At 42.1% G+C, this 13,365-nt stretch overlaps 1 protein-coding gene across 1 annotated transcript in view; it reads right to left on the bottom strand.

Moving 5' to 3' along the window:
* The window catches only part of LOC129699859 (chitin synthase chs-2-like), a 31,736-nt gene extending 26,530 nt beyond the window's left edge, over positions 1-5,206 (bottom strand). The window contains exons 1-3 of the mRNA XM_055639997.1: positions 3,782-5,206; positions 3,206-3,347; positions 540-719 (exon numbers count right to left, since the gene is read on the bottom strand). Coding sequence (XP_055495972.1) covers positions 540-719; positions 3,206-3,347; positions 3,782-3,834 — 375 coding nt within the window. The 5' untranslated portion in view covers positions 3,835-5,206. The remainder of the gene's footprint in view (positions 1-539; positions 720-3,205; positions 3,348-3,781) is intronic.
* Positions 5,207-13,365: the final 8,159 nt, after the last annotated feature.

Genomic DNA, 13,365 nt, shown 5'->3' with positions numbered 1-13,365 from the left:
TCTTTTTTACTTTTTACGTCCATTTGCGAGATTACTTAAAAAGGTTAACTGTAAACACTTCCAGAGTTGATAACCCTTTCAAGAACATAGATAATTAAATAAAACCAGTGCACTGAAAACTAATATGTCTCCTTCAGAATAGATTCAGGGAAAGTAAATGTGCTAGGATTTAACATTTTCACTCATTTATTTTTGTCAAGTCATTAACAGCATATCAACAAATGCATAAAAAATTGTACAATTTATACTTTTTTAAAAGTACAGTATAATTTAGAATAACTTAAACTTTAAATGTGATTGAAGGCTGGTGTTAAATGTTTTATTGGGAAGGTCTTTCCACAGAGTTCTTACCCACCTTACTTTTAATTAATGAGATATTTACATTGTCATCCATGAGAATATGATTTCAGTTTCTAAAGCCAATGTATCTATTGATTATCTGCTGACAGTATGACTTTGAAAAGTAACAATTCATTTTACTAAACCTCCATTGATGTGTTTTAAAATGTGAATACTAAAATAAAGGCAGCTCAACTTACCATGGCTAGAACACCTTTTGGTGGACTAGAGGATGATCTAAATGATGTTTTCCACAATGCTTTTGTAAATGCTAAAACATTCGGCACCACTAATACACAGGCCAAGATAAGATGAGTAAAAGGTTTGTTTTCAAAGGGCGAATTAGCACTTGAAATGCTGATCAATAAAAGAAGACTAGACTGCAAAGCAAAATGTAATATTTTTCAGTGTAAGTATGGCTGGCAGAAGGTAAAATGTAACATCAAAAACAATATGACTTTAATATTTAAGGTTCATGGTGACAGAGTGAATTCCAGTTTCTCTTCTGCTGAGACCATAATGAGCAACATTTCTCACTTAGCTCATTTGTGTGAAAAAAATACATCACTGCATCGCAAACCCATCGTGCAGTTATTGGTGCGAAGCAATAACAAATAATGTTCAGAAACAAGGAAGAACAGATGCTGGTTTACAAAACAAGGCATCATCTCTGGAGAACATGGATAGGTGACTTTCCAGGTTGGGACCCTTCTTCAGGCAGATTGTGGGGGTGGTGGGTGTGGAAGAGAAAGCTGGAGGTGGAGAAGCAGGGTAAAGTCTGGCAAGTAATCAAGTAATAGGTAGATGCAGGAGAGGAGTGGGGGGGGGGGGGGGGGGGGGGGGGTGATGATTGGACAAATGGAGATAAAAAGGTAGAAGGTATGGACACAAATGCCAGAGATGAAAAAGAAGTAGAAGGTATGAGAAGGAAAAGGATTGAAGAGGTTGAAGGAATTGTGAAGAAGGAAGGAAGGAAGGAAGGAAGGAAGGAAGGAAGGAAGGAAGGAAGGAAGGTGGAATGGGAGGGAGGGAGGGAGGGAGGGAGGGAGGGAGGGAAGGGAGGAGGAGGGAGTAAGGGTCCAGGGAGGAGGAGGGGGGCAAGGAGGGGGGAGGAGGGGAGGGAGGAAGGGGAAAGGAAAGAAGGAAGAGAGAGGAAGGAAGGGGAAGGAAGGAAGGAAGGAAGGAAGGAAGGAAGGAAGGAATGTCACAGGGAGTGGAGAAATAGGTGTAAGTCCAGATGGGGCACAGGGGAGGGAGTGGGGAAGGAAAGGGGAGAGAGTTGGGGGAAAAAAGGGTGGGTTTGTAGTTGCCCAAAATTGGAGGATTCAATGATCATACCCTTAGACTGTAAGCTCCCCAAGTGGAATATGAGGAGATGTTAAGGTTTATTGTTAAAGATTATTATTGTAAAACATTGTTTCCTGGATTCCTTTCCTTTCCAGCCAGTCCCCGTTCAAGCAAATCAAAGGTTTAGCGTTCAATTCCAGTATACCAAAGGATGAGTATAACAAAGTAAGACACAAAGTGCTGGAGTGACTCAGCAGGACAACAAAGGGAGTATGGGGAACCAGCTGGGAACAGACTTCACCACCTCCTCAATTCACTGTTGCACTGAACACCACAGCCCCACCTGGCTCGGACCTGCCCCTCAAAGAGTGGGTCGCCCTGAACCGGCTCCGTACAGGGGTCGGCCGGTTCAACGCCGTTTGTAGTTGAATCGGCCGACCCCTTCTGCAGTTGTAGAGGGCTCTGGTGAGTATTGTATACAGTTTTGGTCTCCTAATTTGTGGAAGGACATCCTTGTGATTGAGGCAGTGCAGCGTAGGTTCACGAGATTGATCCCTGGGATGGCGGGACTGTCATATGAGGAAAGATTGAAAAGACTAGGCTTGTATTCACTGGAGTTTAGAAGGATGAGGGGTTAGATCTAATAGAAACATATAAAATTATAAAATGAGTGGACAAGCTAGATGCAGGAAAAATGTTCCCATTGTTGGGCGAGTCCAGACCCAGGGGCCACACAGTGTTAGAATAAAGGGGAGGTCATTTAAGACTGAGGTGAGAAAAAACTTTTTCACCCAGAGAGTTGTGAATTTATGGAATTCCCTGCCACAGAGGGCAGTGGAGGCCAAGTCACTGGATGGATTTAAGAGAGAGTTAGATAGAGCAAACAGCGCAGCGCGTCATGTTCAACTGTGCTGTCCTCCGCCCCCTGGTGGAGGGGTAGACCTCACGGCCCTCGACAACAGCACATTGAACTGGCTACAGCACCTGGAGGGTGTTACATTACCTCTGCTGCCTCGAACGCAAGAAGAACAACAAATGATCCAACAAGAACTTATACAATACCCACCATTCCAGAAAATATTTCAAATGTCCATTCTGCCTGTATGAGTTTATCGATTCTGTTGTGTGTTTGTGCATCTCCCGGGGCTCACTTTGTAATAACCATAACCTGAATCATTAGGTGGTGGCTCTTATCCCAACTCAAGAGAATTGAATACCAAGTAATTGCTTAAACAGCCCAATACTGATGCTGCACTACACGTGAGGTTGCATTCCTTTAAGATGAGATATTAGATTGATCTCAGCGATAAAGAATAGACTTTCCCACTATTCAAAGAAAAGCAGATTTTTTTCCCAGTGTCCTGGCAAACAGTTAACAATCGACAAAAAAAAGGTAATGTGACTATTTATTTAATTTTTTTAAATATATTTCAAACTAAATCTCAGTACAACATGAGATGTAATGTCTTGAATCTTATCATGTCAATGCAAGCCATTCTTTATACCATAATTACATATTTATGTCCAAAAATGGACTATATACTGGAACAGAATTTGTATCCAGATAGACTTTACTGACCTTGCTGAGAAAAGCAAACCCCAGTACAGCAACACCAAATAAAAAGCAGATTATGTACTGAAGAAACTGAACCGATTTCCCCGTAATTTCTTCCTCATTGTTGATTGTTTTTAACATAAAAGGATCCCATGTTTTTCGGAAACTAAAAATTAAAAAACAAAATATTGGATTTTGAAGATAGATTATCATTGCACATTTTAAGATTTGTTTAAGATTAAGGTTTGTTAAATTTTCTATTTTTAGAAAAACATTTCAAATGTAATAGCATTTTTGCAAACATACATTCTGTGACAGTAACCGTATCTCTGTCTATTCATCCATTATGCATTCTTCAAAGCTAGTATTCAATAGGACACTAAATATGTTATTTCAATCATAAAACTGCACTTAGGTAAATGCACAGTATTTACCAAAACTAGCTTTGATGTTCCAAATCTAATATTAATTATCTAATATCAAGCTTAGCATATTCACATTTCGTGTATTTTACAAGAATTATTTATTTCAGTTGTGTATTATATCCGAAGTACATAAATTAATATAAAAATTGCCAAAACCACACATGAAGAGGTTTACCTGTTCCGACGTCGTTTTTTCGATTCATAAAAGTCTGCGTCCATATTTTCCATTTTGTTCAAGGAGTGAATGGACAAGTTACTTATTTACAAGTCTGTTCAGTTAGAGTGATCAGTAGGTGCACTGCATGTAACTTATATATCCTAGTGGGCGTGGTGATTAAACTTACATAATTAGTTACACCCATCTTCTCACTTACGTCAGGAGAATCTTTGGGAAAGAACAGCTCAAATGCAAACATTGAACGTGCAATATTGAAATTTGTTTCATGGTAAAACACTTCACCATTTGACATCAAAGACAATGTCACCAACAATGGCATTGCACTTAAAAATGCATTCTCTGTTTTTATTTGCCACTGAACTACCTGGCCAAAGCTAAAACATTAATCACTGCAATGTATGTTTATGTCCCTTTTATTGAGTGGTACCCTAAATGAAACTATTTGACCTCTATTTCCAATTTGAAATCCGGAACTTAGGTCAGGAATATTCGTTCATAAAATTCACCTGCTCCTAAAAACATTTTGAAGCTGTAGCCAGGTTGCTACACAAAGTATTTGATTTTACCATTTCCATTGTGTACATAAAATAACTTACGTGTGACTGCATTTTCAAAGCTGCTGGCCATACACTATAACATGTTCATAGTATCGGCCCATTCATTAAGTTCCAGATCCAAACCACAGGCCCATAAATGGGCAAATATAAAATTGATAAAAAATCAAATGCCGCACATCAGCTTTTGATGAAAATCAAAATTACATTAGCCAAGATCTCTCTCACGACTGCACCAAATGCAGCTTGTTTTGTTGTTGTTGTTTTCCCCATGGCATACCAATTGGACAAGACTTTTCAAATTACAATTAAAAGTGATTTTGTAAATCCAATCAACCTTTGAAGATTTAGGTGCAGGGGTAGCTACAAGATTATGTACAGGAATCTGAAAGAGTTCATATTTCCGAAATGTCTTTTATCTGCTTTCATGTTGGTTACCTTGTTAAAAATCCTTGAAGCATAGGTGTAGGTTAAGCAATATGAGATGTTACACCCAGCCAGTGAAAGCAAAATCTAATTCTGTAATTAAACAATCTTCGTACAAACTAAACCTTTATTCCAAATCTTGTTTTATTTATAGTGCACCTCATTTTAGAGCAAAGAACAAATTGCAACAGGAATATGTATGAGCTGAGACAACATTTAGTGTGAAGGCATTATTTGTTAAATTAATTGATTCTAACCTTATTTGCCATTTGTTCTGTAAATTATTAAGGGACCAGACATGCGAACTTCGCCCGAGCTAATGCTGTATTTTGATTAGAAAATACAGCAACATCGCCCGGAGATAAGAAAGAAAATAGTCCCTCAAGTTTGTTTTACTATTATATGAGGTGATCATTCTGCACTTCCCCCCATTAACCCAATGTTGATCATTATCCCTTGCCTGACACAACATATCAATCAGATGCTGCCTGTCCCGCTGAGTTACACCAGCATTTTGTGTCTACATACCAAGTTTGCACATGCACTTGAATCGGTTACTGGTTGCCAAAGGGTCAGATGTGAGTACAACTGACAAGTTACATTCACGCTTTTAGCACTGGAGACTAAAAGACAAATAAATATCTGTGTTCCTTGTATTGAAAATGCAAATTGACTCAGGATTGGCCATCTATTCAGGAGGGGTTCAGATTTTCACCGGATTTTCTCTGTCTCTCTCTACCTCGCATTGTTTCTGTTTCCCCGTAAGATCTCCCCTCCTCATTTTCTCTCTCTTTCCACAGCTCTCTCTACCTCTCAGTGTTTCTGTTTCCCTGTGTGAATTCCTCTCCCCTCTCATTCTCTCTCCCTCTCTCTCTCTCTCTTTCAATTTCTAGAAACTTTCCCCAGGGCAAACATCGAAAAACAGCAGAGACAAAGAAACAAAATAGTATGTGAAATAGTTACCAGGGACAAAATGAAATAACCAAACCGATAAATGAAAACATGTGAAACACCGAAGAAGAATCAAAATGAAAGCTGGCGTCTCACACAGTTATTAATCACAGTATGAATCCAAGAAGCACCTGAATCTGCATTTTGCTGTATTCATTACATGTGCTTGTAGGGTTACCAACCATATAGGGAGAGTTCGCAACACTATGTACAACTGCTGAGCATAAGGGGGCCTGTTATTGGATGGCAGGTGAAGCACTCGTGCGTGACGTCAACAGCATATATAACGCACACGCACGCACGCTGTTGTATCAGGTCTAGGATTTGCCTGTAAGCATGATTACAGAGTACAGATGCCCCTCGACTTACGATGCTTCGACTTACGATATTTCGACTTTACGATGGTGCAAAAGCAATACGCATGCAATAGAAACCGTATTTCACTAGCCTGGCCTCGAGGCAGCGTTGGGCTGCATTGATCATTTAGGCGGCAATGCACTACTGCTTCATTAAAATTGCTTTCCTGTGGGCTATTTAGATTTACGCCTGCTCTATTGAGCAGACACACTCGTTCGCCTCAGCTGGCTTGTTAGTGTCTAACGCTAGCCTGTGCACTTTCTCTCCTATTTATCTTCAGACCCGTTTCCATATAACCATATAACAATTACAGCACGGAAACAGGCAATCTCGACCCTTCTAGTCCGTGCCGAACACGTATTCTCCCCTAGTCCCATACACCTGTGTTCAGACCATAACCCTCCATTCCTTTCCCGTCCATATAACTATCCAATTTATTTTTAAATGATAAAAACGAACCTGCCTCCACCACCTTCACTGGAAGCTCATTCCACACAGCTACCACTCTCTGAGTAAAGAAGTTCCCCCTCATGTTACACCTAAACTTCTGTCCCTTAATTCTCAAGTCATGTCCCCTTGTTTGAATCTTCCCTACTCTCAGTGGGAAAAGCTTATCCACGTCAACTCTGTCTATCCCTCTCATCATTTTAAAGACCTCTATCAAGTCCCCCCTTAACCTTCTGCGCTCCAAAGAATAAAGCCCTAACTTGTTCAACCTTTCTCATAATGTCCCGAAACGTCACCATTCCTTCCCTCCAGAGATGCTGCCCGTCCAGCTGAGTTACTCCAGCATTTTGTGTCTATTGTCGGTTTAAACCAGCGTCTGCAGTTCCTTCTTACACCCTTCCTCTATAATTCCTCTGAAAGAAGTTTGATCTGAATCCAAATGACAAGGTCACTGTGGATCCCCTGCATCTTAATCTTCTGGTGTGGGAAGTAACTGCAGATGCTGGTTTACACCGAAGACAGACACAAAATGCTGGAGTAACTCAGCGGGACAGGCAGCATCTCTGGAGTGAAGGAATGGGTGACATATGGGTCAAATCCCTTCTTCAAACTGATGATGTAAGCCATGCTGACCAAAGATCCTATAGCGGAGCAAGATGGACCATTCCAGCAAAAAACATGTAGTATGGTCATGGGCAGATTCATGGGTAATTTAAGGCCCCATTCCCGTAACCAGCTTCCGCCATCTTGCTTCTGCCCAACGATAAGATCTTTGCTTCCACCTCCGCACTCGTATCTTTGCTTTGTCCATGGCGTCCACGTCTACTAGTGTTGCATTCTGCTCTGCTGCAAATTGTTCCAATCGGCAATGTAGGCCACCCGACTTGTCTTTCTTCAGGTTCCCCATTAAGGAGGAAAGGTAAGAAAACATTTATTACTTCTGTGGCATATTGAAAATTTTATTTTGCCTGTTCAATCTCTCACTGTAGTTAGATCATTGAGCTCAGATAGTCGAGTCCTCATGGCAACATCCTTGTGAAAATCTTCTCCTCAAGAACATTTTCTTTCTACCTCACTGTTATTTAATGCAGAATAAGAACATATTGACTGCATGATATTTTCTGTAATTTCAGATGTCGACAGTGGGTCCAGAATACTGTGGGTCGACATGATCTCCTACATCGAACTGCGGCGTATTTGTCACATAACTGCCGTCTTTGTTCTGAGCATTTCCAACTTAGCCAGTTTTCCAACAAGCAGACCAAGAAAAGGCTAAATTGTAATGCAGTTCCAACGCTCTTTGACATCGCTAACCCGCCAAAACATCTGTCTACCCAACACAGGATACTTGAGAGGAATAATGAGAATCTTCCATCGTCACCGAAGCCTTCAAAGCAGCAAAGAGGCAAGAATTTTTTAATTAAAATTTATTTTCTCACTTTTGCTAAATTACAATGCTGTAGCAAACTGATACAATTGTTAGTGGCACAATATGTAATAGCCTGTATGACACTTATATTTTCATGTGTGAGATGTTCGAGAACATTCCAGAGAAAACGCCGGAACGCCGCTCGCCAATCTTGTGTCTCGGCGGCGTGCGACCACCATCAGCCGTGGTGAGAGAGGAGCGGTCAAAGTGGGACCATGACTGGGACTGGAGCAGCGGACAGCCGCAGTGAGCAACGTGGCCTGGGAGACAGTTTCACGCAAGATCATTATTTTACTTTCAATTTTTGTAGCATGAAATTGTTGCATCACATTAATTTCAAATGAGAATTACCAGCAGGTGCTAATTTATTTACATGTCTATGCTAAATCCATTTCATTTGTATATCTCTTTTAACCCCTTTCTAACTTTTTTTTCCTTGGCAGTGTCACACAACATACAGGCCGACCATTCTTACTGCTTAGCTGCGCATCAGATTCGTGAGAATGAATTTCAATTCACACCAGATGTAAATCACAGAAGAGCTCTGAAGAATGAAAGACAGCGTACTTTTCACCTCGAGAAACCTCAAGAAATGGCGATTTATTTATTATTGTATCTATGTTGGACGTTTTACTATTTGGTGTAAGCAGGGGTGGGGCTATCATTGTGTTACATACGTTGAATTGTGCTGGTTAGCTGATATGCTGAACACTGCAACCCTGTATATCTCGCACACAGAATAATGTGAATTATGTAAATCTTACTATGCATGTCAGAAATAAAGTGATAACCATGTTAATGGATTTCTATTATGAATGATTTAAAATTGAGTGGGTTGGTGCAATATTAGTGCAATATACTGCTAATGTGTCCTTATGAGATTCACATTAAAATCTTATCATGAATGACAGAAATGAAAAGTGTTATCCTTGTTTGTTTATGGATCTTGCTATTGAATTATTTAAAATTGAGTGGGTTGGTGCAATATTGGTGCCATATGCTATCAGATATTCAGTGTTAAAAAGAAAAATAAATCACAATAAAAGCGAAAAGATGCCTATGTTCCTTCCACAGCGTGCGGGGAGTCTGGCCCGGATCAGCACGGCCAAAACACCAGGGTGCAGTTGCAGGGAGGTTTACAATGTTTCTTTATTTAATGTTGTCCCTTGTCTAGTTTGAAATAAAGTTCATCATTGGATATAAAAATCAGAAGAAATGTAAATGTATGATTATATACATCTATATCACATTCATGTATGTGTGTTCTTTCCAGCACAATCTAATCAGTTGTACGCTCGCTGAATAAAACCATCCTTAAGTTATACAGGTACATCATTTGTAAATCTTGCTCAAAACAAATGTAATTTTGTGAAATACTTAATTTAGATAACCCCACCATTACAGACAGATCTCATTCCACTCTCTGGCTATTGGGAAGACCAGACCCATTTTATTGTTGAGATACAACTCCATAGACACAAAAACATTAAGGAACATTCCAGGACTAGAGCAACTGGAAGCTTCATATTGCTATTATTTTCCCAAATACTGCAGTTGTGAACAGTGTGATTAGATGAATGAATTACAGAGTGTAAGTGTAATACAAAATCAACTCAAACACAGCACATGAGCCATTTAAAAAGAAATGATAAAAAATATTAAAAATTTATAAACATTTTATTCTTTAACAAGAATTAACAGAATTATGAACTAACAGAATAATGAATCTAACCCTATACCTCACACACAAACTGTTCCCCCCGCAATGCTGATTACACTGCGAGTCGGGTCGGGTTACTGAAATGGACGAAAAAAAGCCCCCCGTTCCGCTCCATTGCATTTTGCAGGAGTGGCCTATCTTGCTCCGCTATAGGATCTTTGATGCTGACTTCCCCTAATTCGCCCATTTGCTACCTAAGGTGTTTAAATCTTATCCCAAAGAATCCAACAGCTTCCTACCACTGACGTGAGGCTCACTGCAATATTCTTTGTGGATTATCTCTATTTCCCTTCTTAAAATAAACAATATTGGCTACTCTTCAGTCCTCCGGGACCTCACCTGTGGGCTGGAAAAGATGCAACAATCTTCATCAAATCCCCTGCAATCTCCTCACTTCATCTTTCAATAGCCTGGGATAGATCCCATCAGGCGCTGAGGTTTTATTCACCTTAAACCTGTCCTAGCACAGCTGTATTCCCGACATTGATCACTTTTTTCTCTGTGCATTTGGCATTTAAAATGCATTTGACATAAAATTATTAAGGGCAATCCCTTAACGGGTGAGATGCAGGAAAATGTTTCCCCATGTTGGGGGAGAGTCCAGAACCAGGGGTCACAGTTTAAGAATATGGGTAGGCCATGTAGGACTGAGATGAGGAAAAACATTTTCACCCAGAGAGTTGTGAATCTGTGGAATTCTCTGCCACAGAAGGCAGTGAAGACCAATTCACTGGGTGTTTTCAAGAGAGTTAGGTACAGCTCTTAGGGCTAACGGAATCATCGAATATGGGGAGAAAGCAGGAACGGGGTATTTTGTTATTAATTTTGTGATTAAATTCATTACAAAGAATGTTGTCAAACTCAATATTATAGCTTTAAATAATAATAACAGCTTGGGTCCCGTCCCCTCAACGCGCAGTTTTTGATAGGGGGGGGAGTGGGAGGGGGAGGGGAGGGGAAGGGGAAGGGAGGAGGGGGAGGGGGAGGGGAGGGAGGGGGAGGGGGGAAGAAGGGGGGTGGGAGTGGAGTGGGGGAGAGAGAGGGGTGAAGGGTGGGAGGTGGAGAGGGGGGATAGAGAGGGGGTGGAGGGGGAGAGAGGGAGTGAGAGGGGGGAGGGAAATGGGGAAGAAGGGGGAGGGAAGGGTGGGGGGGAGAGAGGGGGGAAGGGGGGGGAGGAGGAGGAGGGACATGGAGGAGGGAGGGGGAGGGAGAGGGGGGGGAGAGAGGGGGGGGGTGGCGAGGGGGACAGGGGGAGTGGGGGGGAAAGGGGGAAAGGGGGAGTAGGGGGGGAGAGAGGGGGGAAGGGGGGAAGGGGGGGGAGTAGGGGGGAGAGGGGGAGAGGCGGAGGAGGGGGAGAGGGGGAAAGGGGGAGTAGGGGGGGGGGAGGAGGGGGAGGGGGGGGGGGGTGAGCCGGGGGAGGGGGGGGGGGGGGGGGGGAGGAGGGGGGAGAGGGTGAGGGGAAGAGGGGGGAGTAGGGGGGGAGAGGGGAGTGGAGGAGGGGGGAGAGGGGGGAAGGGGGAGTAGGGGGGAGAGGGGGAGAGGGTGAGGGGGAGAGGAGCGGGGATAGGAGGGAGGAGAGGGGGGTGGGGGAAATGAGGGGGTTTGGTGAGAGGAGGGGGGAGAGAGAGTGAGAGAGCGGACTTGAACTCGGCTGGGGCCGGTGCAGACACTGAGCGGGCGGGGCCGACTGCGAGAGGGTGGCGGGCTTCGGGAGCGCTCAGGACCTCGCGGGACCTTGGGGGACCTCGGAAGCTCTTGGAAGCCCAACTAAATTGCTGCGTGTTCAGCGGCTTCAATCCAGAGCCCGGAGGGGAGGGTGGCTGGGCTGCAGGCGGGGCGAGGCAGAGGCAGGTGGGGCGAGGCGCTGCGGGTGACCAGCCGAGTGGTGAGTCGACCGCGAGTGGGCAGCGATCAAATGACTGCGAGTCGGGGGGGAGGGGGGGTGCGTAACTCGCATCAACTCGCAGCGCGTTGAAAACTGTCCGCAGCAGGAGCAGAACCATTGTGACATCATCAGCTCGATAACTTCCAAAAAGTTTCAGATTTGTGAACAATTTTAATAAATAACTTAAGAAATAATGCATCAAATTTTCAGATGAGGCGATTTTTGACATCATGGCGGAAATCTCTGTTGGAATATGTAAAAATGTCACCGTCAGCAAGTGGTAATTTCGAGGAGATGTGAATTACAGACGAACACACAACTACACGAATAAATACATCCACATCCAAGATCAGAGTTTTATAATTATAGAGCTTTATAGATACAACATTGTAAATAAATTATGACATGCTTTGATGAACCATACCTGTGTAGCAGCTATATGAAACACCTCTGAAAGCACAATAAAAATGTGAATTAATTTATTGATAATCATTGCAGGCATCAGCTTTTTTTACCACAATCAGAGTGCTCTAACATATGACTGTCAGAAGTGTGAAAACCTCCACATTCATGGACAGTTTCTTCCCAGCTGTTATCAGGCAGCTGAATCATCATACCACAACCAGAGAGCAGTCCTGAACTACTATCTACCTCTTTGATGATCCTCTGACGATCTTTGATCGGAATTTGCTGGCTTTACCTTGCACTAAACGTTATTCTTTTATCATGTATCAATACACTGGCTCGATTGTAATCATGTATTTCTGCTTCTATCTGCTGACTGGATAGCACAGAACAAAAGCTTTTCACTGTACCTCGGTACACGTGATAATAAACTAAACTAAACTGAACTGACTGAATGTTTAAGGACTGACTGAATGTTGTGCCTATTAGTCTAGTGTTCAGTTAGCATTACATTCACTTCCCAGTTGCTTCCTGAGACCTGGAAAATAATAGCAGGAACAGCAGATGCTGGAAAATCGAAGGTAGACAAAAATGCTGGAGAAACTCAGCGGGTGAGGCAACATCTATGGTGCGAAGGAAATAGGCAACGTTTTGGGTCGAGACCCTTCTTCAGAGCCAGGACAAAAGGAAACAAACTCTCTGCCAAAACCAGGCAAGGATAAAAAGAAACAAGCTCCTTCTTCTTCTTGCGTATGGCGTGCACAGCCTAAAGTTGTAGGACAACTTGTTCTATTTGATCTGATTTGATTGTGTATGCCAGGTTGATTGCATTCGTCGAAACAGGGCGGACCACGTGAAGGTTCCAATCTCCCACCCCAACAAACTCTCCAATTATCTGAAACAAGTTTTAATGAATGATGCTTTTAATAAGAACTTTACACTTGACATAAATCCCAAAGTCATGTTGACTTAGCGAAACTCATTGAAATCATTGCTAATCACATTAAAGCCTTTGTTTTCATAATGTACATGACAACCAATGCGATCCCTCAAAATAATGCCACTAGCATCCACAGGCTAAAATCATTCTGGCAACTCTCCTGAGGTGGTTCAGATTTGCTCACTTAAAGTGTACACGCTGCTTCCTTCAAAATACGTTATTAATAGATGTGTTATTACTTTTCATAACTAAACTAATACCTCATAGGTTTTGAAAGATTGCAGACAAGTTAGTCATTTTGATCTAGTTCCTGGTAGAGATAAAATGATAAAAATATATCACTAAAGTTTAATATGATAAATGACTGGCAAATTTCCATATAGGTATTGCATTATTATTGTTTGCTTTTATGTGTACGTATTTGTGTGTTTGTGTATATATACAGTGGCTTGCAAAAGTTTTCATAC

This window comes from Leucoraja erinacea, chromosome 8 (genome assembly GCF_028641065.1).
Source record: "Leucoraja erinacea ecotype New England chromosome 8, Leri_hhj_1, whole genome shotgun sequence".
Lineage (NCBI taxonomy): Eukaryota > Metazoa > Chordata > Chondrichthyes > Rajiformes > Rajidae > Leucoraja > Leucoraja erinaceus.
The sequence above is the reverse complement of the archived record's forward strand: the minus strand, read 5'-3'. Positions and strand labels throughout refer to the sequence as shown.